We start from the raw sequence: 14,225 nt of genomic DNA, 5'->3' as shown, positions 1-14,225 counted from the left end.
TATTCTTTTTTTTTGGTAATCATATACGAACTATTCAACTATTCTTTAATAAATATATTTTTATTAGAAAATTAGTTCATTTTTTAATTTAATAAATTATTTGATTATTCCTTTGAATTTCTTATTGTTGTTTTAGTTATTTCTATTCAATTATATTATATTTTGATTATTTATTTAATATAACTATATATATTATAGAACTGTATTAATCTGTATAATTTTTCTTTCATTTTTTTTACTAATTTAGTGAAAAGAACAGTGAAAGATCCATTGTCTAATGGATAGGTTCAAATCCTATTAGGCACAAATCATTAAATAATATATGGTTTTTAATTAAATTTTTCTATTTCAAAAAATATTTTGAATTTAATGATTTGAATTGAATAATAAACATTGAATTTACAATGAAAGTAACCATATTAAATGCATGTATCATTAACTCAAATTCGTTCCATTTCAGAAATATACAAATTGTAATAGTAATAGAATCTTTGAAATTAATTTTAAATATTTAATCTTGGGCAAGTAACATATATGACGTAATATGTATAATGTATGCTAAAAACATTATGAATGAAAAAGAAGAAGAAGAAGCAAAGTTCACCGTTGCCTGTTATTTGTTTTGTCATAAAAAGTTTTTCATGCTTTATATATCAAAAGAATTGCAAAAAATGTGATCGTACAAAAGATGGAGTAAAAAATGACATAAATCAAAACATTTTTTTATTTTATTTTACTTCAGAAAATTATAAACAGTGAAAATTTCTAGAAAAAAATAATTTTTATTTTTAATAAAAAATTTAAAACATAAAAAAAGAAATTAATTTTAAGATTTTTTTTATGGAGATAAAGTATGTTTTGATATTTTAATGCCCTCTTTTAATAGTATTTATAATAAAATTATTTTTAAAGTTTTCTTAAAAGAAATTTATCAATAACATTATATTTTATACTTAAAAAGGTAAAAAAATATATATATAGTTAATCTTTTATTTTTTATAAAGTATTTTAATATAGGAAGGATATATTTATCACCAAAAAAGTTTACAACCTTTACAACTAACCTAATCACCATTGATTTCCGTCAATCTAACGATTATCATTTATTAAAAATTATTGGGTCGCATTAATTAATTAATTATTAATTCTAATAAATGACAACTGTTAGATTGACGGAAATCAACGGTGATTAGATTGGTTGTAAATGTGGTAAACTTTTTTGGTTGTAAATATATCATGTATCTACAATGAATACTATCTACATTCACTCCTAAAGCAACGTTGATTTAGTTGAAAAATTAAAAAAATATAATGATAAAGACTGTTATAACCTTGAAATAAATTATAATTATAAAAACACCTTGATTTGTGTCTCAAAACGATGTTATTTTGAGTTTAATACAGATAAATTATCTATATTTAAGACGAAAAAAATGAAACCTTTAATATTTTATATTACGGATTATGGATACATATTCCTATTTTAGTTTTTGTTAAATTTTGCCCGACCTATCAAAAAGTATAACTTAAAAGTTATTACTGTACACACCACTCTAAATTACTAAATTGAAAACACACAAAGTGAGTTGTTATTTAAAATGAAGAAATGAGTCTTTACCAAAAAAAAAAAAAAATGAAGAAATGAGTGAAGTACATAGAGATAGAAAATTAATTCACCATTAATTCAACTACCAACTACAAAAGAGTTTGTTTCCCTTAGTTAAATCTCTGGAGTTTTAGAGAAAATTATCTTGCGAGAATCATCCTCGTATATAATCAAATTAGTTAGATAATCCATAAACTGATTTAAAATATAAAAATGTAGGGAAATAAATTTTTTTATATTATAGGAAAATAGTTATTTTATATTGTAAAAATAAGATTATAAGTGAGATCCATAAGTAGAGAGCAAAAAAAAAGATGTGAGACTCATCTTATGTAGCACCGATACTGACACGGGACACGAGACACGATACGACACGACACTCTGACACGTTAATTCTAAAAAATGTTAGATTTTGACACGTTAGGACACTTTTTAATATTAAATATTATTTTTAATTTATGTAATGTATATTATATTTAATACTCAATAATTTAACAAAAAATGAAGTTAAACCTATAATATCCATCAATTTTGTAAAGAAACGTAAGATATCTCAAATATTTATATTAAACTCAATAAAATGTTAATCGTAATCCATCGAATCTAATAGTTTGAACTAAAAACGTAATACAACGCAATCTTTGAAACTTTTTTTAAGTCTCTACAACGCGTATTAGAGTGTCGGAAAGTGTCGGAGTGTCGGGAAGTGTCGGATACGACACGTCAGGGTTTTTGAAGTATCGGTGCTTCATAGGACTCATCTATCTTTTATGTGTATAGAAAATTTAATTATCTCATATATAAAATGAGATAAATATAATCTAAAAATAAAAACAAAAAATCTTTATTAGTTTAAGTTTATCAGTATCAATTGCAAAACAGGGTCCTGTTACGTTGTCCGTTCGCCCCTAGAGTCCACTCTCGAGGCGAGGACTAGGGTTGTAAAAAAGAAGTTTTTACATTGCAAGTTTCAGGAACTTTTTGCCTATAAAAATGAATAAATAAATAAAAAAGAAAAAAGAAAAAGAAAAAGAAGATGGCCCTCTTTTCCTTCCTCTTTATGCGATTCTGTACAATGCTTCAAATTTTCACAATTTGTTGAAAGTTGATTCTCTGATCCCAAACTTCTTAGCTGTCTGGACAAAATGAGCACCACTTCATTAACTTCTATTTGTTTTGACAGAGCCCACTGTTGGAACAAGGTACCTTTTCTTACTTTATGTTTTTTTTATTTTATGTTCTCCTGTTTGCCACAAAAGGTGTTTGATTAATTGCCTGAATGTGTTTGATTCTCCTAAATTTTTGGTTTTTAGGACTTGAGAAAGCAACAGTATGGGAAGCCATTTATTAAGAGTTCGATCAAGTGTGGAAACTCAACTTCACAAAAGACTGTTCGTGTTGGTGTTCTTGGAGCTAGTGGCTACACTGGTTCTGAGGTAAGCTACATAGCACACACACACACACACACACTTAGGTACCCATTGGCAAGAGGATATAAAAGAATGGAACAACTCTGTTTTATTCTGCACGAGAGAGAGAGAGAGAGAGAGAGAGAGAGAATCTCTGAATGAAAACTGTGTTATTGACTTACTGAGAAAACTGATACAATGGTCTATATAATCAATGTAGGACTCCTAACATTGTCACCCCCTTTAAGGCCGACGTCCACGTGTCGACTTTCACTCTGACCCTGTGGTAGCCCTTTCCTCCTTTGGGTGGCTTCACTCACCTATCAGGTAGCCCTTTCCGTGGTCCGACTCTCAATGAAAGCACCAAATGATAGGAACCCATGGGATCACCACCCCAAAAGCTAGCTCAAAGAGTGGGAGTGCCCAATGCCTTACAAATCCCAACTAATTGTCTATATAATCAATGTGGGACTTCTAACACTTACTCAGCAAATGTTGAAACTGAAATAGCAGTAGCCAGCTCAGCAATCTAACCACTAACAGAAACGAACTCTAACAATATAACAATACCTATCGCATATACAACAAGCTATTTGCAGAAAGGTAGCTACAGCAATTCAGAGTAACTCATATGCTCTATTATAGTGGAACCAAAATGTATTACTTTTTAATCTCATGTCCGGTTCTGTTTTACTTTTAAAATGCACGAAACATAAAATAGAATCTATATATTGATGTTCTTTCCCTATTCTTACACCTCTACCAAATGATACCTTAAGGTTTGCTTGGATTAGTAGGTGGAAAGTTTGGAAAATTGGGAAGATGGAAACTAGAGGACGAAGTAAAAATGATTTTATACCAAAGTTATGCCTCAGAGTGAGAATGAGTTATAATTTTTTTTTGGTGGTGCTATGTTATACAACTCAATTGTAAACTGTTAAGTGGCTTTAGTTCCAAATACTCAACCAAGCAAAGCTGTTATCACTGTCACCCCATTGTTTATGGTTTTACTTTCATTTTAGGTCTGGTGTTACTTGGTTGTGAGATTGTGATGCTTTTTTGGTTAGGTTATCCGGCTTTTGGCAAATCATCCACAATTTGGGGTTGCACTGCTGACAGCTGATAGGAAAGCTGGGCAGCCACTCACGTCTGTATTCCCTCATTTGGGTACACAAGTATGGCTGTTTTTATATATGGTGGCATGTATTTATAAAGATCTTTTTGTTTGATTCTAGTTATATTTATCAAGTGCTTGGTATGCTATCTGTTTTATTTATTCTAAGTGATATTTGCATACCTTTCCTATAATGATCATCAGGTTGGTGATAATTCCAATCATCATTTTCTTGTGCAGTCCTCATGGTGTGGTTATGATATATGTCTGTGGGTGCATTGTTACATAAATTACAGATTTTGACTTAACCCGTGCTTGCAGGAGTTGCCAGATTTGATTGCAATAAAAGATGCAAATTTTTCTAATGTGGATGCTGTATTCTGTTGTTTGCCACATGGAACCACTCAGGTTCATTCTTATGTCTCTTGAGTTTTGTAGTTCCCTGAATTGACCAATAGAGCACCCGATAAAGTATATCATTCTCACAAGAAAAGAAGAGAGAGAGTTTGTGTAATTTGGATGCTAAACATTGTTGCTTAGTTTTGTTATTTTTTCAGGAAATAATTAAAGGCCTTCCAAAGCACTTGAAGATTGTTGATCTTTCAGCAGTATGTTTTACATAACTGTTCTCTCTTCTTTTCTAATATATATATTTCTTATAGAATATGAATGAAGTTTTGCTTCATATCAGAATTGTAAATGAGGGATTTTGTAGGATTTTCGTCTAAGAGATATTTCTGAGTATGAAGAGTGGTATGGTCCGCCACACAGAGCACCAGATTTGCAGGTGGGACTTGTCCTGTTCAATAACTAAAGGATCTGATTTATCTAGGTCAACTTTTTGTTTTCTTTATCAGTATAGCACATTGTCAACTCATAGGCTTGTAAGTTGTCTTTCATTTCATTGAACCTTGCTTAGCAAACTGTTGAACATCTTCTAAGTTCTAACTTCTAATATATACATCTGATGAAGTAAGATGTCATTACTCTTGATGAATTTGACTTGTTAACTTCGATTTCTGTTCATATCTGAGAATCATGAATCTCATTGTTGAATTTTTTTGTAGTATTCTTTAATGTAACAAAGAAAAAGAAAAACCAAATGAAATTTCCTTAAATCTCATCTTTCTTGTTTTATAATTTTATTTTCATGCTGAATTAATCTAGTTTCTGTATCCAGAAAGAAGCTATATATGGATTGACAGAGGTTTTAAGGGAGGAAATAAAGAATGCACGCCTAGTTGCTAATCCTGGTTGTTATCCAACTTCCATTCAACTTCCTCTTGTCCCACTGATAAAGGTTGGCATGCTTACTTTGCATTGTAGACTACAGAATAAGTGAAGTTTCTACTTCTTCTTTTTCAAAATAAATAAATAAATAAATTGCTGGCTGATTAAGATGCAAAAATTAGTATACAATTATGTTTTGTTCCAGTGGTTCTCTGATTGCGACTTTTATCTACTAGTCTTTGTTTTGCATGGTAGCTTGAAATTTATGGTTTAGGGTGTTAAGCTTGGTGTACCCTTCACATTAATCGGATTTTCTGTTAATGGCTTTGTAGAAAATCAGAATCCAAACATGTTTCCGTTTTTATTTCCTATTAATTAGGATTGATTATGATTGATTAGAATTGATTGTGATTAGGATTGATTAGTCATCGCTTAGTCATCGCTTTGTCATTCTTAGCGATTCTTTCTTGTATAAATACTCACTCATGTAAATTATTCAAAATCAATATACAGAAACTTCTTTTCAATTTGGTATCAGAGCGGGTTCGTTCCTACCCTAATTCAAATCTGAAATAACCATCCAAACACTTCCATCACCGTCAAACACCTAAACACCTCCTTGAATCTGTCCAACACAGAAACCTAGTCTACTGACCTCCGATCAAGAAAGTGAGGTGACCATTCGACTCAGAAGGATCCGACGAGTCGACCGCCGCTGGACCCATCGCCGTCAACCGCCGCACGCGCCGTCACACGCGCGGCCAGTTTCCGGCGCGTGAGCTCCACGCGCCGCCTTCCCAACGTCTTTTTCCGCCGCGACTTGCACAGACCTTCTCGCCAGCTTCTCCCCTTCCTGTTCCAGAGGTCAGATCAAAAATTTACAAAACTTGATTTTTCATCAACGGTCAACCCTTCTCTTTCTATTCATGGCTTCCTCAAAACACTCTTCCTCTTACTCTGATGGTGTCTTTCTTAGCAAGACTAAGTTTGAACAACTTCAGAGACTTTTGACTCAACCTCCTAAGGCCACTAGTCATGTGGTCCAGCAAGGTACAACTTTCCATGTTGATAGTCAAAATCATTGGATCCTTGATTCTGGAGCCTCTGATCATATGACAGGTAATCTTGGCTTGTTTTGTTCATAAACTCCATATTCTGAACCTTCTCGGGTCAAGATCGCCGATGGCAGTTTTTTCCAGATTGCGGGACACGGAACCATTAAACTTTCTGAGCTGATTACTTTGACATCAGTTCTTTATGTTCCTTCTCTGACTTGTAATCTCATTTCTATTAGCAAGCTCACCTCTGAGTTGCATTGCTTTGTTAAATTCTTTCCACATGGTTGTGTTTTCAGGAACAGGACTCGGAGAGGATGATTGGCAGTGCTAGAGAGGATGGTGGACTTTACTACTTTGAGGAGGATGTGACTCATGAAGCTGTTTTCGTAGAAAAAAACTCTATGTTTCCTTTTGATTCATGTAATGATGTTATGATGTGGCATCGTAGGCTAGGCCATCCAAATTTTATTTATCTTCAGAAGTTGTTGCCAAACTTATTTATTCATAAAAGTCCAAGTTTGTTTTCTTGTGATATTTGTCAACTTGCCAAGCATACTCGTGCTCATTATCCTTCTAAAGTTCACCATGACTCTTCCCCATTTTCCTTAATTCATAGTGACATATGGGGTCCAGCCCGTGTTAAAAATATTTCAGGTACTCGATGGTTCATTACCTTCATTGATGACCATTCTCGAGTCTGTTGGGTGTATCTTCTAAAGGATAAGTCCGATGCTGCATCCGTGTTTAAAAAATTTCATGCCATGGTTCAAACCCAATTCCAAGTTGCTATACTAATTCTTCGTACAGATAATGGCAAAGAGTATTTTAACTCTATTCTTGGAGAATATCTTTCCCAACATGGCATCCTTCACCAAAGCTCGTGTCCTGACACACCCCAACAAAACGGAGTTGCGGAAAGAAAAAACCGACATCTCCTTGAAGTTGCTCGGGCTCTTATGTTTACCACGAGTGTTCCTAAATATCTTTGGGGAGAGGCAGTTCTCACTGCCTCGTATCTGATAAATCGAATGCCATCTCGCATTCTGAAATTTCAGTCTCCTCTTTCTAGTCTTGTTCGTATCTTGCCTTCCTTCCGAGGTGTCTCCTCCTTACCTCTCAAGTTATTTGGTTGCGTTGCATTTGTCCATATTCCCTCCCATCAACGGTCTAAGCTTGATCCTAAGTCTCTCCAGTGTGTCTTTATTGGTTATTCTCCTACTCAACGTGGCTATAAATGTTATTCACCCTCTCTTCGTAAGGTCTTTGTCTCTATGGATGTCACTTTTTCTGAAAATGACCCTTTCTTCCCCTCGACTTCTCTTCAGGGGGAGATAGGAGTAGATGAAGATCAGTCATGGGAACCTACTGGTGCCACGGTATTACCTCTAATTTTGGAAACAGGGGGAGCTACAGAATCCTCACCATCAGGAGCCTCCTTAAAATGGGGACAAGTTTATAGCAGGCGAAAGCCTCCTCAAAGTGTGAATAACCCAGAGCCTCTACACTGCCAGGATTCTGAACCATGTTCTAGTTCCAACACCCCAATACTTGAGTGTCATGGTGAAAATGATCTACACTTGCCCATTGCTCTCAGAAAAGGTACTCGATCTTGTACTACTCATCCTATTTCTAATCATATTTCATATGGAAAGTTGTCCCCAGGGTTTCGTGCTTTCAATACTATGTTGGATAGTACAAAGATACCGAGAAATATACATGAGGCTCTCAATGATCAAAATGGAGGGATGCTGTCTTTGAAGAAATGAATGCTTTAAAAAGAAATGGAACTTGGGAGATAGTGACCTTACCCAAAGGAAAACAGGCAGTAGGATGCAAATGGGTGTTTACAATAAAATTCAATGCAGATAATAGCATCAACAGATACAAGGCAAGATTGGTTGCAAAGGGTTTCACTCAGACTCATGGGATAGATTATCATGAGACTTTTGCTCCGGTTGCTAAAGTCAATACCATCCGAGTTCTCTTATCTCTTGCTGCCAATCTAGATTGGCCTCTGCAACAGTTAGATGTGAAGAATGCATTCCTAAATGGTGACTTACATGAAGAAGTCTATATGGATCCTCCACCTGGTTTTGAAAAGGGAAATGGATCAGTGTGTAAACTAAAAAAGTCTCTATATGGATTGAAACAGTCTCCCAGAGAATGGTTCGACAAATTCACACAAGCAGTCAAAAGAAGAGGCTTCATTCAAGCACAGACTGATCATACTCTCTTCCACAAACACTCTAAGGATGGTAAAATTGCTGTTCTTATTGTATACGTAGATGATATAATTCTTACAGGTGATGATATTGAGGAATTGAACACCTTGAAGAAATTTCTAGCAGCTCAATTTGAACTCAAAGACCTTGGCACTCTCAAATATTTCCTTGGTTTGGAAGTTGCTAGGAGCAAAACAGGCATCACTCTAACACAAAAAAAATATGTTCTAGATCTTTTGTTGGAAACAGGAATGTTAGGGTGTAAACCTGCTGAGACACCTGTGGAACCTAATACCAAGTTAGGTATTGAAGATGGGAATGAGGTGGATAAAGAACAATATCAGCGATTGGTTGGTAAACTAATCTACTTATCTCATACGCGTCCTGACATTGCCTTTGCAGTGAGTATGATTAGTCAATTCATGCACTCACCCAAGGAGAAGCATCTTAGTGCAGTCTATAGGGTGCTTAGATACCTCAAGAATACTCCAGGAAGAGGATTATTCTTTAAAAAGGGGTATAAAAGGACAATTGAAATCTACACTGATGCAGATTGGGCAGGCTCATCAGTAGACAGGAGATCTACATCAGGCTATTGCACCTATGTGTGGGGAAATCTTGTTACTTGGAGAAGCAAAAAGCAAACAGTGGTTGCTAGAAGTAGTGCTGAAGCAGAATTTCGAGCGTTATCTCATGGAGTTTGTGAAGGAATCTGGTTGAGAAGACTTCTTCAAGAGTTGAAGATTTCATATTCCCTACCAATAAAACTATATTGTGACAACAAGGCAGCTGTTAGCATTGCTCAAAATCCTGTGCATCATGATCGAACAAAGCACGTGGAAGTTGATCGTCACTTCATCAAAGAAAAATTAGATGATGGAAGTGTGCGTTTGATATATGTTCCAACCAAAGAGCAAACGGCAGATATCCTTACCAAGGGCCTACACCGTCCAGCATTCGAAGACTTGATTGGCAAGTTGGGAATGATCAATATTTACCTCCCAACTTGAGGGGGAGTATAGAAAATCAGAATCCAAACATGTTTCCGTTTTTATTTCCTATTAATTAGGATTGATTATGATTGATTAGAATTGATTGTGATTAGGATTGATTAGTCATCGCTTAGTCATCGCTTTGTCATTCTTAGCGATTCTTTCTTGTATAAATACTCACTCATGTAAATTATTCAAAATCAATATACAGAAACTTCTTTTCAATAGGCTTGGAAAGGGTTTAGCAAGAAAAAGGGCAGAGATTTATGCATATGTGCTGTGGTTTATGGACTGAGGTAATCAATCAGAGATCAAGTCATAGCTTGACTTTAGAGTTTAATACATTGCTTGTTTAAGGGGATGCCTCTTTTTCATAGCCAGAGAGATTGGAAGGTCTTGTTATCTTGGTCTGTGCTGAGGTTGTTTCCATTGCATGGGTTGCAAGTTTATTATATTAAAATTGAGATCCTACTTAGGATGGATGAGGGGTTTACAGATCGGATGAAGGATTATAAAATCTGATGAGTAAAGTAATCATGACAGATAATTTTCACTATATAGTGGGAAAAATGAGTAATAAAACAAAATAAGCACAATATGACATCTACTTGAGACAATAACATTACTAAGGAATTATTTTTCTTAATGAAAAATTTAATATAATAAAAAACTTTTGAGAAAAAACCAATGTGCAAATCGATACTTAATACAGTGTTCCACATAACAACAAAGTTTCTAAGTTTAGAAGGGTATCAGTCTTCAAATTGAAATGACTAACACAAAATTATAGTTCTTTTTTTGATCTTAGGGACTAAGACATTGCCAGCCGACGGAGGAGGCAGTTGAACTATGCTCCTCCATTAATGAGAGGGCTTCTGTACAATGTGAGCCATTGCATGAATTGCACAAAAATGAAATGTTTTAAATTAACATGCAAATAAGTAGACAATCATTCAAATTCAATTTAAACCCATGTCTCCTGCCAAAATTAGTTGAAGGAATGAAACACTGCACAGGAAGCTGACTACCTCGGAAAGAGGATTGAGATATAGGGGTGGAATCAGTTCATGGATTAATGATGTAGACATTAGGCTCTAATTGGATTCTTTGGGCGTGGTAGGATCACAGCATCGTATGATCCTATAATCGAAATTGTGATTTAAATATCCTATAAATTATATCCTTTGATTAGTTGTACACTTTTTCATCTTTTTAGTTCAAGGGTCAACTAAATCTATGCATATTTGGATCTGAGTCTGAAACTGCCTCGTCTATTTCTCCATACCCAGCTGTGCAATTCCTTTGGGACAAACATTTTGATATTTTTGGTGAGTATTGGGTTTGTCCTTGTTCATTGGATCAGTCTCTGCACATTTGAGTTTTCAAGGATTTGATAAGAACTAGAAGGAAAATAGAATCTTGTGGAATGTGTTGTTTATGGAATTTGTGATTTTTGTGGCTCGAAAGGAATGCTTGAATCTTCAAGGGTTAAGGCATAGAATTGTTTTCATGGTTTCTCTTTGGTGTTCAGCTCATGGCTTGTTTAAGGGAATCAGTATTTCGGATATGCAAAGAGACTGGACAGCTCTCCTAAAAAAACTATGCATTTTTGCATTCGTTTGATGACATGAACAATTGAGCGTTCAAATCAGAAAAGAGAGAAGTGAGGATTGAGGATCGAAGATTGTTGTCATCCATATAATTAGCATTAAAAGGCCTGAAATGGCAATAGCGAGATGTTGCTGCTTATGCTTATACAGCTATCTAGAGGATTGGTGGAGAATATCCAGAATTCTAGATAGTATATGAGTTCTGCTTTTGGATGTTCATCTGTACTAAACTTTTATATCAAGTTTGTCTACCTTGACTGAAGTACTTAAGATGCTGAATCAGGGTTGTTTTCAGGGATGGAAGCATTGTCTAGGACTCAGGCTTAGCTTTATGCTTCCTATTTTAAAAACTGATTTTTCTGTATTCATTGATTTTATGATTCTTGAAGTGTTTCATATCCCCTTTGGTTTAAAGTGTTGAGTTTTCTTTGTCTTGCAGGCTAATCTTATTGAGATTAGAAATATTATTATTGATGCTAAATCTGGTGTGAGTGGAGCAGGTTAGAATTTTGATGAATCTCTCGTATTTTATTACAAGTATATAACAAAACATTCCCACCACTAGCTTCTCATTCCTATGTGGTTCTACTACTTGGTTTTTGTTGCAGGGAGAAGTGCCAAAGAAAATTTATTGTTCACTGAAGTAGTTGAAGGTATCAATTCATATGGTGTTACCCGGCATCGCCATGGTAAGTTCAATTTGCTCGTTACAATTGGATGCATGCCTTTCGAGTATTGCAAACTAGCCTGGTTCTCCTCCTTTAGAAAAAAGGATGAGGGTTGGGGGTTAGCTAATTGGACCTGCTGGGGCTCCTTGATGAAAGTTTAGCCTTAACTTTTCCTTGAAATATAAAGTGTTATGCTTCCTCTTCATTGGAATGAACTTAAACTGATGACCACTTCCCATGTGAACAGCATTAGATTGAACCTTTTACCACTAAGCTCTTGCCTTAGCTGTCATATATGGCTAGTGATTTTAGTTATTGAGGACAAATGGCATCTGTATTTGAATAGATAAAATTATTCTATTTTGTGGTTTCCAGTTCCAGAAATTGAACAGGGACTCACTGATGCTGCACGTTCAAAAGTAACCGTTAGTTTTACCCCACATCTGATTCCAATGGTAAGAGTAGCATCTAGAGTTCTGTTTTCTGTAATCTTTTCTTGCTTATCAAGTAAACCAACAAATGTTTCTCTTTGCCATTTATTAGAGCCGTGGTATGCAATCAACTATTTATGTGGAAATGGCTCCAGGAGTCAGAATTGAGGACTTGTACCAGCAACTGAAGCTCTCTTATGAGGTTCATCCTTTTATGTCATTAGTCACCTCATCACATAAAGATGCCATTACCACTAGTTTAGAAAAAGATGAAGTATGAATTGCATATATGCAGACCTGTAAAGAATGCAGATTTGATATTGGTACTTAATGATTGTTCTTCATTGTTAAGGCAAAAAATCTCATCTTTGAAATGTTTGCTATCGTATATTTGAGATCTCAGATGTCTCTTTCACCTTCAAGGCCTTATCCTGTCTGGTTTCATGGAGCCCTGGAATGTGCATAACTTTATCTGAATGCATGATTTCTTGCTTTATTAGTCTGTTTTCCGGTTCATGTTTGAATTTCTATGTCTGTCTCTTTCTTACCTTCTCTTCTCTTCTCTTCTCTTCTCTCTGGTGATTTCAGGATGAAGAATTTGTTGTAGTATTGGAAAATGGAGTCATTCCTCGAACTCATAGCGTTAAAGGAACTAATTACTGTCTAATCAATGTTTTTCCTGACCGAATTCCTGGAAGAGCAATCATTATATCTGTAGTATGTTCTAGTTCTCTTCTCCTATATAGTATGTATATCTTTAGTTTTTTAGGTGAAATGTTTGTGTAATTAATAACATCATGATGTTAACGTTGCCTTGGCTCTAAGTCTGTTGATGTGTTGTTGCAGATTGATAATTTAGTGAAGGGAGCTTCAGGTCAAGCTTTGCAAAACCTTAATTTGATAATGGGATTTCCAGAAAATTTGGGGCTTCATTACCTGCCTCTATTTCCTTAGAGTAGAGTTATCTTATCCAACAAGAGTAAGCCAGAGATTTTCTTAAGCCTATTATTCTTTGGCATCCATTCTTACGTGTAAACTTATAAATGGACTCTTTTCATCTTTGCTTCTTTCTATTGACTTATGCAGTTAATGGTGGTGCAGAATCAATTTCTTGGATAGAGCTCCAACATTACAGTCATAGTTCCGTAATACTTGGTGGACTAATGGAAATATTTTCAAATAATGTGTTTTCATCACCGAGATTGCATTTTGAATTTCTTCTACAATTTAGAAGGGAATTTGGTACCGCAGGGATATTATGGCCTAATTTCTCCCTGAGTGTTTTCTTTTTCTTTTTCTTGGTTTCAAATGTTGGAATAAGTCATTGAAGGTGGTAGTAGCATATAGTCTTTTAAGGATGGGTTTTGGAATTTTGGAATATCAATAATTTAGCGGACTGTGAAATCTCCATTCTTTTTCTTTCTTTCTTTCTTTTTCTTTTTTGTTTAGTGGAAATCGTTATTAATTTAAATGATAAAAATAACTTTACTCAGCCATGAAAATAATTTAGTGGTGATGAAAAAGTAATTATTTTTAATTTTTATTGTATAATAGGATAATTTTCACTAGATTTGAAATTTGAATGTAAGTTCACCCTGAACAGTAACACTCAGACAAAATAATTTGAAGTGTGTTTAATTACCAAGAATTTTTAAATTAAATAGTTATTTCGAGTTTTGAGTGTTGAGTATGCAATTGTATTATGATGTGGTAGGGAGAATTTTGCTGTTTAAATTTAATAGGAGAGTTTCATTATTTTTGTGATTTTGTTTGACTTAAATTGAATTAGTCTAGTAATTTTCGTTCTTGTGATCTTGTTTGACTTAAATTGAATTATTTAAGTAATCGATGAATGGAAGATAAATTTAAGAAGAAAAAAAAATGA

The 14,225-nt window shown here is 34.5% G+C and overlaps 1 protein-coding gene across 1 annotated transcript; it reads left to right on the top strand.

The window, feature by feature from the left end:
* Positions 1–2,530: 2,530 nt before the first annotated feature.
* Positions 2,531–13,745, top strand: LOC133318341 (probable N-acetyl-gamma-glutamyl-phosphate reductase, chloroplastic). Its single transcript, XM_061520331.1, has 14 exons — positions 2,531–2,808; positions 2,920–3,042; positions 4,083–4,190; positions 4,451–4,537; positions 4,687–4,737; positions 4,845–4,916; positions 5,310–5,429; positions 11,681–11,741; positions 11,850–11,930; positions 12,285–12,364; positions 12,453–12,542; positions 12,929–13,057; positions 13,187–13,319; positions 13,427–13,745. The coding sequence occupies exons 1-13, from the start codon at positions 2,752–2,754 to the stop codon at positions 13,292–13,294; spliced, it is 1,167 nt and encodes a 388-aa protein (XP_061376315.1). The 5' UTR covers positions 2,531–2,751; the 3' UTR covers positions 13,295–13,319; positions 13,427–13,745.
* The last annotated feature ends 480 nt before the right edge of the window (positions 13,746–14,225 follow it).

This window comes from Gastrolobium bilobum, unplaced genomic scaffold (genome assembly GCF_033153095.1).
Source record: "Gastrolobium bilobum isolate Gb01-03AN ecotype WA unplaced genomic scaffold, APGP_CSIRO_Gbil_v1 utg3828, whole genome shotgun sequence".
NCBI lineage: Eukaryota > Viridiplantae > Streptophyta > Magnoliopsida > Fabales > Fabaceae > Gastrolobium > Gastrolobium bilobum.
The sequence above is the reverse complement of the archived record's forward strand: the minus strand, read 5'-3'. Positions and strand labels throughout refer to the sequence as shown.